The sequence below is a fragment of the Microtus ochrogaster genome, unplaced genomic scaffold (genome assembly GCF_000317375.1).
Source record: "Microtus ochrogaster isolate Prairie Vole_2 unplaced genomic scaffold, MicOch1.0 UNK70, whole genome shotgun sequence".
In the NCBI taxonomy this organism is placed as follows: Eukaryota; Metazoa; Chordata; class Mammalia; order Rodentia; family Cricetidae; genus Microtus; species Microtus ochrogaster.
In genome coordinates, this window is record NW_004949168.1 from 1,647,340 (window position 1) to 1,660,674 (window position 13,335).

The following is a 13,335-nucleotide window of genomic DNA, read 5'->3' on the forward strand; positions in this document are numbered from 1 at the left end:
TTTTTTTTTTAAAACATTTTTCTCTTTGTGCAAATCAGTTCATTTGTTACACTAAATAAAGGTAATTTGAATTTATTGGCTTTATACTTTTCGTTTTCAATTTAATCTATAAATGTTTTAACTTTCTTTACATGAGAATTATAATTATAAAGAATATATAGCTATTTTTATGTTAGTATGAATACAAGAATCATTAAAAGGTGTATATGTGTATGTAGCTGCATGGTAGTGGCACACGCCTTTATTTCCGGCACTTGGAAGGCAAAAGGCAGGCAGATGTCTGTGAGTTCAAAGCCAGCCTGGTATCCATAGCAAGCTAGGACAGCCAGGGCTACACAGAAAAACCCTGTCTAAAAACTAAACAAAAATGTGTGTGTGTATATTTAACATTTCAGTGGTATACTTTTTCCTGTGAAAGTATATTCCATGTATGAAATTTGAAAAATTATGAATCTAAGAAAAAAAAAAAAAGAATGTGTTTTCAGCCCCTGCCTCAGACTAAGAACCCCACCAGCAGCCCCTCTCTCGCCAGCCACATAAGACCTTGCTGAGCTGCAGGCGTGGTTTGTACGACTTCTTTTTCCCGTCAATTCCCAAACATGTATAACCATGCTCTTGGTCACTGCTCATCAAAGAAGGCTGACCCACACCTAGCATGATGAAAGGGAAGCAGATCAACTAATCAATGCTTGAGGAGGTGTGACAGGGTCCCATATCAGGGAGGCGATCAACACGTCCTGCAGCCCAACCCAGGGAGAGGAAATGGCTCTTTCGGTAAAGTGCTTGCTGCATAAGCCTGAGGATCTGAGTTTAGATCCCCAACATGCATGTAAAAGCAGGGTGTTGTGTACGGTGGAATAATCATATCATACACTGTAAAGCTCAAATTGGTTTAGTAAAATGCTGAAGTATAGGCAGGGCAGCCAAACTAAGGATGATGGAAAAGATAAGGGAGGAATCAAGAGACATCAGCCAGATGCAGGGGAAACATGAGATGAACATGCCATGCTAATAAAGGTACTGCCAGAGCATAAATAAGAAATATGGGTTAACTTAAAACGTAAGAGTTAGCTAGTAATAAGCCAGAGCTATTGACCAAGCGTTTACAATTAATTATAAGCTTCTGTGTTGGTTATTTGGTACTGGCAGCTGGAATCGGGACAGAAACATTTGATTGCAGTTGTGTGCATCTGTAATTCCAGCTCTGGACAAACTAACTGAACCAATGAACTGAGAGTTTGGTGAGAGATCATGGCTCAAAAATCAGATGAAGAACAATTAAGGAGGATACCCAGCATTAACCTCTGGCCTCCACATGTATCCGCATGAACATATTTATAACACACACCACAGCCTGAGGGATCTGAGAAAGTTCAGATCTGGGGGATCAGTGCCTGGGGGGGCAAGAGCTCAGATTAGGAGGAGGTTACTTACGAGTCCAGCTCTCTGGGGATACTGCTTACACTAAGGTCAATGCAGACCTTATCACGGATTTCCTGAGGCTGCATGGCACCAAGAATGATATAAGTGGTGTTCCGGTTCTTCATTATAGCATTGGCAGCCACACAGGGACTTTCAGGGAAGGGAGACAGGCCCATCACAATGAAGATAGGCATAGACTGGATGAGCTTTTCTATGAAGGCCCAGGAGGTTCCGTCCACAAACTGGGCCTCATCAATGATGAAAACAATCCTCTCTTCTCTCACTGTCTGGAAAAGGGAGAGAAACAGGGACATGCTTGCAGACTCTGGGATCTTGTGCACAGGTGGGGAATGTGTAGCCATTGAGTTTTACGGTTTACACTTGTAGATCAGGCTGGCCTCTAAATTACAGAGATTCATACCTCTCAACCGTGTCTTCAGTCGGGAATAAAAGTGTGTGCCACCACGACCAGCTAGTAGTGGCTTTATAAAGAGAAAGCAAGGGAAGGAGAGATGGAAGAAAGGAAGGTAGGAAGAAAACAGAAAGCACTAAAGTCAGTGTGACTCACTCCTGTGATCCCCACACTTGGGAGGGAGACAGGAGGATCAGGAGTTCAAGGCTACCCTTCCTATCATGAGCTCAGAGTCAGTCTGAGCTAAGAGACTTTTTTTCAAAACAAACAAAACCCTAGAGCATAACTCAGTGGTAAAGTGTGTTTTTCGTATGTCCTGGGTTGAATTCTTAGTAAAAGGAAAAAGGAAGAAAAGATCATGTAAAATTATAGGATAATTAGGGTTATGGTAGTATCTGCAAACTCAAAGAAAAAAAAAAGCAAAACAGGAAACAATGCTCATTACATAAAAATAATGGCCATGTCAGCTAAAAGTCATTTTAATCCATTTTAATCTACTGATAAATGATCCTGGGAATATGATTTTTTTCTGGAACATATGCATAAGCACCATGGGCTAGGTAGTGTGTACATAGTCCTGATGGAGACAGATCTGCTCCTGACACTGCTGGCGGCTTGTGTACTTTGGTTTAAACTCTGGTATAGGTTACAGTTTAAATAGATTGTGTATCCTTTTTCCTGTACAGGTTACTACTAGTCTTAATTATTCGTCCACTCATTAAACATTTAGTGTATATCTATTAGGGTTGTGCACAGCTCCAGCAGATGCTGGAGACATGAAATAGACCATGAATGCATGGTATCCCGTCTCAGCCTCTCAAGTCCTAGGATCATGAGTGTGCCACTGTGCTGGGTGTGTGTGTGTGTGTGTGTGTGTGTGTGTGTGTGTGTGTGTGTACATGAGTGCAGGTGTGTCCACACAGGCCGTAAAGAGTTGCCACTCTTTCTGGTGGAGCTGGAGTTGATGTGGGTGCTGGGAACTGAACTCGGGTCCTCCTAAGTACTGAGTCATCTCTCCAGCTCCTCTATAGCTGAATTCTGAACAGATTCAGCTCAGGTTTGGAAGGACAGGGAGAAGGAAGCACTGGCGGATATGGCTGTCACATGCTTCCAGTGTTCTTTGCCAGCAGAGTCCGAGTCCCTTGAGGCAGCTGGCTTTGTGACCATTTTGTCTAGTTTCCTCCCCCGGTGGCGTGACCCACAGGTGCTCTTACTTGCTCCAAGATCTTCATAAACAGCGCTTCCAGTTGCTTTTGCTTTCTTAATGTGCTCATCTTGGACATCTCCCGGGAAACAGGGAACTGTGCAGAGAGCAGAGTGTGAGCAGAAGGAAACAGCGACAGGAGCGACGAGCCACATTGTCTCCGAGCAAATCACAGCAACCGTTCTGAAGTTTTGGATGCTCAAATGCTACTCCCCCCAGTGCCTTCCCTGGTTTGAATCCTCTGTGCCACTGAACAGAATAGCTTCAGGACAAAAAAGAGCACACACTATCTTTACATTTGATGCCACTTTTGACAACAGGGTGATTCTGATCCCTAAGTCAAACAGGATAGGACAGTGCGGTTATGACAGACATACAATTCAGTAAGTGGCTGTTTGGGTTTTCCTGGGCATAGCACTTTGAGATACATCCATTGTCTTCCAAGAACATGGTACCGGGGGTGTGGGTATGGCTCACTGGCAAAGTAAATGCTTAGCAGTGTGAGGCCCTAAGTCCACCCTTAACTCCTATAACTAAATAAATAAGTGTAATTTTTGTTTGTTTTCTGAAACAAGTTTTCTCTATATAACAGTCCTGGCTGTTCTGGAATTTGCTCTGTAGACCAGGCTGTCCTAGAACTCACTGGGATCTGCCTGCCCCTGCCTCCTGAGTGCTGGGATTAAAGGTGTGAGCCACCACTGACCACCAATAAATATAAATTTAATGTGTGTTGTTTCATGTGAGTTAATGATCTAAACTTCAAAACCCTTATATTAAGTGTTTATGTGTAATAGGGAATTGCATTAACATCTTGGTTTACCTGAATATCTTTAGGGCTTGAAATAAATCTTGACTGAGTGATTAAAAAAGATTTAGTTTATGTGTGTGTTTTGCTTGCATGTTGCATATGTGCCATGTGTATGCGTGCTGCCCACAGAGGTCAGAAAAAAGTATTAAGTCTCCTGAAACAGGAGCTATGAATGGTTGTGAGACACCATGTGGATGCTGGGGACTGAACCCAGGTCTCCTGCAAAACAATGAATGGTCTTAATGGAGTCATTTCTCTAGCCCCTCGACTACAGGTTTTAAATATTTGTTTTTATTTATTTTTATTTTGTTTATTTTTTATTTTTGTTTTTCGAGACAGGGTTTTTCTGAAGCTTTGAAGCCTGTCCTGGAACTAGCTCTTGTAGACCGGGCTGGCCTCGAACTCACAGAGATTCGCCTGCCTCTGCCTCCTGAGTGCTGGGATTAAAGGTATGTGCCACCACCTGGCAAAGATTTATTTTTAACTATGTGTGTTTGTATGCATTTATGTGTGAGTCTGTGCACGTGGGTGCAAATATCTACACAGGCCAGAAGAGAGCATTAGATCCCCGGAGCTGGAATCATAGGCACTGGTTGGTTGGTTGGTTGGTTGGTTGGTTGGTTGGTTGGTTGGTTGGTTGGTTGTCAGTTGCCTAATGTGGATGCTGGAAATTCAGGTGCTTTGCATCAGCACTACACGCTTTAAACAGATGAGCAGTCTCTCTAGCCCCAGATGACTAAGTTGTTTTTAAAAATGAATATAAATGCAGTTCAAGGAGAATGGAGAGACATTAACACTTGGATACTGCAGGAAAGAATAAGAAAGGTGTGCTGGCTAGTTTTATGTCAATTTGACCCAATCTAGAGTTATCTGAAAGAAGGGACCTCAATTGAGAAAATGTCTCTTGTAAGACCAGCCTGCAGTCAAGCCTGTAGGGCATTTTCTTAATCAGTGATCAATAAGAGAGGACCATGCCCGAGCCAGTGGTCCTGGGTTCTCTAAGTGCTCTGGAAGAATCGGCGGCACTCTAGGATAAATGTTAGCCTTGCAGTTGCAGAGGAGTCAGCCTCTGGCAAACTGACTCCAACAGCTTAGCCAAGGGCTCCTTTACTGTTATACAATTCACATCCTTTAGCAAGTCAGTTTCTACATACCAAAACCTGTTATCTGAAGCTCCCAAAGAGACAAATGCCGAAGCAATTCCTAGTCACAGGACACCTCAGTTGGCTGAATCCTCCTGTCACCAAATGTTGTATAGGCTTTGGAAACTTTAGGGAATTCCCAGATAAATTTTACATACTTCAAACAAAAGGTACAGGACACAAGAGGTAGCCATCAAAAAGGCAGGTCAAAGCCAGGTGCTAACACTCCATCAAACCAGCCGCAGAATTCGGAGTGAACTCTCTCCAAGTTCAAGAAAGCAGGCTGATGGGTGTGGTGGTGCACACCTTTAATCCCAGCACCTGGGAGGCAGAGGTAGGCAGATCTTTAAATTTGAGGCCAGCCTAGTCTACAAAACAAGTTTCACAGAGAAATCCTGCCTTGCCGGGCAGTGGTGGCATATACCTTTAATCCCAGCACTTGGAAGGTAGAGGCTAGCGGAACCCAGTGAGTTTGAAGCTAGCCTGGTCTACAAAGTGAATTCCAGGATGGCCACAACTGTTACACAGAGAAACTCTGTCTCAAAAAACCAACAAAAGCAGATAGAGCAAGCCATGGGGAATGGGGAGCAAACCAGCAACAATAAGCAGCACCCCCCCCCCGCCCCCATGGCCTCTGCATCAGCTCCTGTTCTTTTTTTTTTTTTAATTTATTTATCTATTAAAGATTCCTGTCTCTTCCCCAAGCTCCTGTTCTTTTTTTTTTTTTAATTTATTTATCTATTAAAGATTCCTGTCTCTTCCCCAAGCTCCTGTTCTTTGAGTTCCTGTGTTGACTTCCTGTGATGATGGGCTATGATCTGGAAGTGTAAGCCAAATGAACCCTGTCTTCCCCACCTTGGTTTTGGTCATGGTATTCCATCACAGCAATATTAATCTGACTAAAACAAAGGCTAAAGGCACATGAAGTCATATAGCATCAGACAGGAGCTGCCGTGCTTGGCCCATAGCTATTTTTTTTCTTTTTGCAGGAGTCTAATGCAAGCTAGTTACCTGAACATGGAAGATGTCATTAAGAAGACAGTGGAATTTATCATCCAACAGCATCTTGACTTTATTTTGCAGGTTGGTCTGTCGTTCTTTGTAATGTTTACAAGTATCTAGACCTAGTACATTAGCCATGAGTATCTGGATGGTATAAAAATTTTGATGGAAGCTGATCCTAGTCAGTGCAATAGCAATAGCCCTGTTCATAAGACAATCGAGAATCAGGAGAACATTTTTAAATACAGTCCCTGGAGAGAGCAAAGGCTGGAGGGAAGTTCTGATTTCTCATGCTTAGCTTCAATGCTTAGCTGCAAGGACGGAGATTTATTGAGCTACCTGGAAGCTGTTTTTATTCCTGCTTCAGGTATCCCAACCTTCTCCATCATTCCACGATGTTAACCTTGGTATCTTCTAGTCCTGCCATCACTGCCTGCACCCAGGTCCCTTAGACTTGTGTCTATCCCCATTCCCTAAAACAGCATGCCACTTCCTGTGCCTGCTGTCAGCGACCCTCTGAAGACAACCCCTTCTAGAAACTTGAATAATATAGAGAACATTTGCTGGCGTGTGTGAAACCTGCAGTTTGCACCCGAGTATACCACCCAAAGCAACCCAAAACCTGAACAAAACAAAATGAGGTGAATCTTGCCTTTTTCTATTTAATGCTTTTCAGGGTTCCCATGGCCTATTTTGTGTGATATACAGAGTGGCCAAAGCCTCACTCCTTTCTGCCTGGCTATCTACCATTACCAAGTGGATGGGAGTTTCCTATACAGCCGGGGCTGTGTCTCCTCTCTAGGACTTTACTTTCCTCCTGTCTAGAGATGGCGATTATTGGCCACAGCCCCACTTCTGCAGTGGCCTCTTGGAAGACTTTCCTGATGCCCTGAATTTAGGCTACCCAATTGTCTTTGCCTTCCTGCAATATTCTGCTGCCTGCCTCTGCCAGCACCCTCACCACATTCCTTGCCATCTTCTAAGCTCCTTGAGAGGAGGGACCATATAGCACTCATCCTCGGGGCACCGACACACTCAGGATTGACTTGTATTCCCCAAAGTCATCCAACTACTGCAGAATGCGACCTTGTGTGGTAACAGTATGGTCGCAGAGAATCAACTAAGATGAGGCTGTAACTTGAGCTGGGTGTGGTGGTGTGTGCCTGGAATCTCAGCATTCAGGAGGTAGAACTGAGAGGATCTAATGTCAGGCCTAAGAATGTCAAGACTAGCCTGGGCTACATGAACCCCTGCCTGTAACTAATACTTAAGTAAACATGTGTACATAGAAAACACACAGAGAGAGAGATGCTGTGTGAAGGCAGAGATTTAGATAATGTGTCTCTCCAAGCCAAGGAGCACCAAACATTGGCACTAAAGCACCAGAAGCTAGGAAAGAATAACAGGACAGAGTTTCTTAGTCCTTGGGATTCCAACCCCACTGACACCTGGGTTGAACTTTTAGCCTTTCTGGTTTTATGGTACTTTGTTGCAGTCCCCTGGTGACTAATAGGGCATTTAGCAGTTCTTGAAACATAGTAAGTATATAATGTAGTAAGTAATGCGGTGACTCAGTGTTTCTTGCTGTGATCATCTCCTTTTGAAACTGACTTTTCTTAGGCCTGACATTAAAGATGGATAGAAGTTGGATAAAAAAATAAGATTAACAAGCATTTCCACCTTATATACCCCTGCAGTTAGGAGGGGAAGACACAAGACACTGTTGTCATGATCTTGGTCATCGTTACTATACAATCCAGTCCCTCAGAGTGGCAGAGTGCTCATCCCAAAGAGGGTCCTTACAGCCCTTCTTGGGTGAAGTATAGCATCCCGCAAGCTCTGCCCTTCAGATTGAAGGTCTAGTGACCCAGCATTCTTTAGCCCTGTTCTCAAAACTAAAGGGCTTAAAGCAGCAGTTCCCTTTTGGGTTCCCCAGACAGATTCCAACCGCGGTGGCCACATCTCTGCTAGATGTCACCTACCTAGACACTGAGGTTAAGCAGCAAGTTTTCAAGTCTCCAAGCATGCCCAAAAATTAAATTGAGGTCTCCAGATTCAGCCCCTTTTCTCTTAGTTTGAAACACTTATTATTAACTACCTATTCAGCTACAAGGGTCAATAGCTCTAGTCCTCTAGTTTGCCTAAGGCAAGTTATAAGCAGGAGAAGATACCAAAATAAGGGAGATTCCTTTAAGGATGCCAACATTTCCAAGGTCACAACAAACGTGATTTCAAGACACACTAACCTGTGGTTTTCATGCCGGGAGGCCAGGTATTCGATCTCCATAAGCAAGTGGCTTTTGCCATATCCTGGAGATCCTTCATACATTAGAACTCGGCTGCAATTCGTCATCAGAAAGTCTTTCATGGCAGACATGAAGTAGTCGATCTCCTTAACACGTCCTGTTGTTTGTTTGTTTTTTTAAAGAACAAACCCATTGACAGAGAATAGTTTAGAAATAGTTTTGAAAAGGCACAGAGTGGTACCCTAAGAATGTCTTTGGAGTTCCATTGCTCATGGTACTTCTTTAGGGTTTGGTTGTTTTTGTTTTGTTTTGTTTTGTTTTGTTTTGTTTTTGTGTGTGTGTATGTGATGTAGCTCAGGCTGGTTGGCCTCAGTGTTACTATGTGGCTGAGGATGACCGTGAAGCCCCCATCTCCTGCTTTCACCTCCCTGGAGCTGGGGTTACAGGCAGGTGCCTCTATACCTGACCTGAATTGTTCGTGGAATTTCTTAAAGCTCTATACAGTCTTAATTTTTTTTTAAAATCTTTTCCTAAGGCTTTAATTAGCAAGGTGATTTTGCAAGTTTATTTGGTTCCTACAAGCTGTGAAGAAAAGTTCCTTTGTGGTTGCTCCCTCGCCCCACACCAGGCCAGGAATGGAACCCAGAACCTCTGGAATGCTAGCCAAATGCTTTACCACTATAATATCTCTATTACCAAGAGACAGTATTTGTAAGATCATTACAATTTCATTTAATTGTCTTGTATAAAAATCGAGTTTTGAATAGGAATTGAACTAAGGAATTGAACCAAGGCTCTTAACTTTAAATCTTATTTTTCTGTTTTCTTTAACGAACTGATTATATAACTAACACATGCTCACTGTAGAAATTATGGAAAATGAAGGAGGAAAAAGAACAATATAAAAATCATCCTGGGTGACAACCCTATCACTTTTTTTTCTGGCTGCCTTAAAATGTGTATAGTAGGCGGCGGCCCAGGCTGGAACCTGATAACTCAGCCCACGGTCTCAGAAACCTGGGTGAATGGGAAGGAGATGGAAGAATTGGACTCTCATAGAAACGAGCAATTTCTGTGAGAACTGCGGGTTCATATTGGGTCTCTTCTAGTTTTTTTGCTGGGAAGATTACTAAGGAGGCACCATTTTGTTAGTTGTGGATAGAGCACCTGTATGTGTTATCTAATATCTTTGCTAAAATAGAGTCATGAATTCATGTAGAAGCAGCCTAGAAAAGGACAGTATATAAGCTGTCTGGCATTGTAAAGGTTTGAGTATTGTTTGATGGAAATTACTCTGCAAATTCTATCGCTTCTCTTGAGCGAAACATACCTTTTGCGGAAATGCGTCTGAACTTCAGTGATGTGAGCTGTCTTTTGAGACTTGAGGCTCTTTTGGGAGACTGGAGTCAAAGAGCCATGTAGTAAAATCCTCCAGCTTTCTTGGTACTGGCTATATGAAACACTTACTTTCACTGTATTCTAAAAGGACAGGGTTTTTTGTGGGGGTGGGGGCAATGTTGGTTTTTTTTTTCTTTTTTGAGAGAGAGTTTCTCTGTGTAACAGTCCTGGCCATCCTGGAACTCTCTCTGTAGACCAGGCTGGCCTTGAACTCAGAGATTTACCTGCCTCTTCCTCCCAAATGGTGGGATTAAAGACACCTGCCACCACTGCCAGGCTTCTAAAACGAGTTTTAAGTTAACTTATCTTTAAATCCATGCATCATATTTCTATCTAATCAAAGCCCTGGCTGGACTTGTTCATGCATGCTTGTAATTCCAGCACTTAGGAGGGGTGGCAGGAGAATTAGAAGCTCAAGAATAGGTCTAGCTACACAGCAAGTTCAAGGCCAGCCTGGGCAATGTGAAATCCTATCTTGAAAAACAAAACAACAAAATAACTGATAAACAAAACCTACTACAGCAACTGTTACAACTGTTTTTGATCCTAATATTTTTCCAGGTAATTTTGTTGCCCTCTGTCATAGGTTTTTTTTTTTGAACAGGAATGCTTATCAAAGAAGAACATTTCCCACACTGCTGACTTCCTGCAGTTTATCTTTATATATAATAGCTTTGAGGGTGGGAACCTGATTTTTACCCAGGACTGTGGAATATGACCTATAGAGGCTGCTTCATCATCTGGATCAAACGGAGGAATGTCTGCAGGTCATCCCATGGGTTCTAAGATCACTACCAGCCCAGCAGAAGGGGACGAGGACCCCATCTTTCAGTCATCGCTACCTCTGGGGATGGAAAAGAAGGCCTTACCGGAGTGGGAGTGGGAGTGCTCTCCTTCTTTAGCTCTGAGTGTGGGAGTCTGTGTTTACCAGGTGCAAGCCTTAGAGTGGGGGGCAGGGGTTCTCTTGGCCCAAGTGTCTCTGTACAGCTCAGGAACTATCAATTTCCTGCAAAGACACTGAGATTCCAGCCTAAGCCAGGTGGTAGTGGTGCATGCTTTTAATCACAGCACTCAGGAGGCAGATGCAGGCAGATCTCCGTGAGTTCGAGTCCAGCCTGGTTTACAAAGTGAGTTCCAGGACAGCCTCCAAAGCTATAGTGAAACCCTGTCAAAAAAAAAAAAAAACCAACCAGACAAACACACATACACACACAAAGAAGATTCTGGCCTAACATTCCTCCAAAGGAAGGGATAGAGTCTCCTCTTAATGATGTGGGAGTCTGCTGTTTTGTGTTGATTTCATTGGTTAAATAAAGAGACTGCCTTAGCCCTTTAATAGGACATAAAATTAGGTAGGTGGAGTAAACAGAACAGAATGCTGGGAGAAAGAAGCTAGTCAAGGAGTTGCCATGATTCTCCTACTGGACACAGACGCAGGTTAAGATCTTCCCTGGTAAGACACCTCGTGGTGTTACAGGGATATTAGAAATGGGTAAGATCGATGTGTAAGAGCTAGCCAATAAGAGGCTGGAACTAATGGGCCAGGCAGTGTTTAAAAGAATACAGTTTCCGTGTAATTATTTTGGGGCATAAGCTAGCCATGTGGGCTGCCGGGTGCCGGGGACACAGCCATGCAGCTCCCTATCACAACATCTTAATGGCCCTGATACAGTGTGACTGATTTAACTTCAGATACATCTTTCAGGAATGTTAAATCTAACAGAAGGGATCAGCAAGGGCTCCTCCAAATAACTACATCCAGGCTACACTGAGTCTCTGCTCTTAAAAGTACTACTGCCTTCTTTAGATCTACTTCCCCCTCCAACTTGAATTAGGTCCCTGTCACCAAGAATCCCAACCACATCACTTCTACATAGACTGTAGATGAAAGCATATGTGTGGGTGGCAGGGGACTGAACTTTGTGCACCACCCCACACCCTTAAGTCCTTAAACACTTAAATATAAACATTAAAGCAGAATTTCTGGAAGAAAAGTAAGACATACTTTCAAAACATATGGGTGAGGAAAGATTTCTTAAATAGCACACCGAGAAACACAGGTGAAAAACAAAAGATTGACAGACGGAATTACATTCCAGTTAAGAATTCTGCTCATTAAATATCAGGGAAGCACTTGCCTTGGCAAAGCACATGACTGAAAATAGAATGATCCTGAGATGTACAGATAACACAGAAATCTGGGAAGGATTCCATGTTTAAAGAGAAAGAGACCACCTAGTGGGGTGGTGGCATAGGCATGGAATACCATTATTCCAGAGCTGGAGACCAGAGGGTCAGAAGTTCAAGGTTGTCCTCAGGCATATAGACAGTTGAAAGCCAACTTGGGTTATAAGGACCATCTCAACAATAGTCACCACAGCAAGAAAAATACAAACTAAACCATGTCTCAAAAAAAATTAGCCCAAATGAAAAATAGAGGAGAGATTTGTATTAATCATTTTACAAAAAGATGGATAAATAGACAGAAAGGAACTCACCACACCAGAGCAATAACAAGTGGAAACTACAATAAGGGACCATTCTCTACCCCACAGGGTTTCCAAATCCTAAAGACTGACAGAAGCGGCTCTTGGCAAAGATGAAGGACAATGGTATCATCTACCAAAATTATACTCTTTGTACTGACAAAATCACTCGTATATATGCATATATGCACATATATGCATACAATTACATAATACTAGGTGAATATACATATTCGTGCTTATTTGTCTTGTTCTTTGGTTGTACTGGTGCTTGTGATGATGTCTTGTCCTCTGGCAGTCTCCTGAGAGCTGAGATCCCAGGGATTGCACTAGGCTATTCGTCTTCTATTAGAAAATGCTTATTACAAAGAATGCTCGTGGTAACACTGCCTGTAAGAACCTGGAAATGACCCAAATCTTATATACCAGGAAAAAAAAATGAATGGTACATTTATAAAATGGCATGAAATATAGTAATAACGAAGTGACTCGTAGGAACAGCCAACAACATGGATACATGCCATAACACACTGCTGCATAAAAGATTGCCAGAGTGTAAGATACGTCTCAAACCACCACCACCACCATCACCACCACCACCATCAAACAAAATGAAAAATAAGCATGTATGTGCTTTCTGTCTAATATATGTAACATACATATGTACATACATGTAGATATATGAGTGATAGTGTCAGAACAAAGAGCATGCGGGGGGGGGGGTCAACGTAAAAGGTACACATAGGTATTTTCATGTGCGCCCACTCTGAGCTTTTGTGCCAAATGCCAGGCAAGAACTAGTTATAGAGATGTGGAATCCAGATTCTCACTGTTTCTCCCACTCCCCTTCTCCCCCTACCTGCACATTGGCCGGGAGTGGCCGAAGACTCTGCCCTTGACCTTTGACCCAGGCTTTCTTCCCAGGGACTTGTGAACCTTTTCCCTGATGGTCCCTCTGCTCTTCTCCTTCACTTCCTTCCCTGCAGACGCAGGCCCTTCCTGGGGAGTCGGTGGTGGTGGTGGTGGTGTGTGTATGTGTGTTTTGTTTGTATTTTCGAAGGGGGAGAAAGAAGAATCAAAGATTCTGTCCCAGCGGAGGGAGAGGTGCTGTCTGAGTCGGGGGAGAAGCAGGGAAGGCAGACAGGTATCCTCAGTAAGGTAGGTGGTTAGACCATAAACATGCTGGGCAGGGGAGTCAAGGTGGGGGGGGGGGGG

General features: G+C 43.2%; 1 protein-coding gene across 2 annotated transcripts in view; it reads right to left on the reverse strand.

Moving 5' to 3' along the window:
- Positions 1-13,335, reverse strand: part of Adcy10 (adenylate cyclase 10) — an 82,036-nt gene that overhangs the window by 34,666 nt on the left and 34,035 nt on the right. For both annotated transcript variants that reach the window (XM_005370101.2, XM_026777525.1), the window contains exons 13-16: positions 8,237-8,393; positions 6,000-6,192; positions 3,049-3,135; positions 1,435-1,709 (exon numbers count right to left, since the gene is read on the reverse strand). In XM_005370101.2, the coding sequence (XP_005370158.2) occupies positions 1,435-1,709; positions 3,049-3,135; positions 6,000-6,192; positions 8,237-8,393 (712 nt within the window). The remainder of the gene's footprint in view (positions 1-1,434; positions 1,710-3,048; positions 3,136-5,999; positions 6,193-8,236; positions 8,394-13,335) is intronic.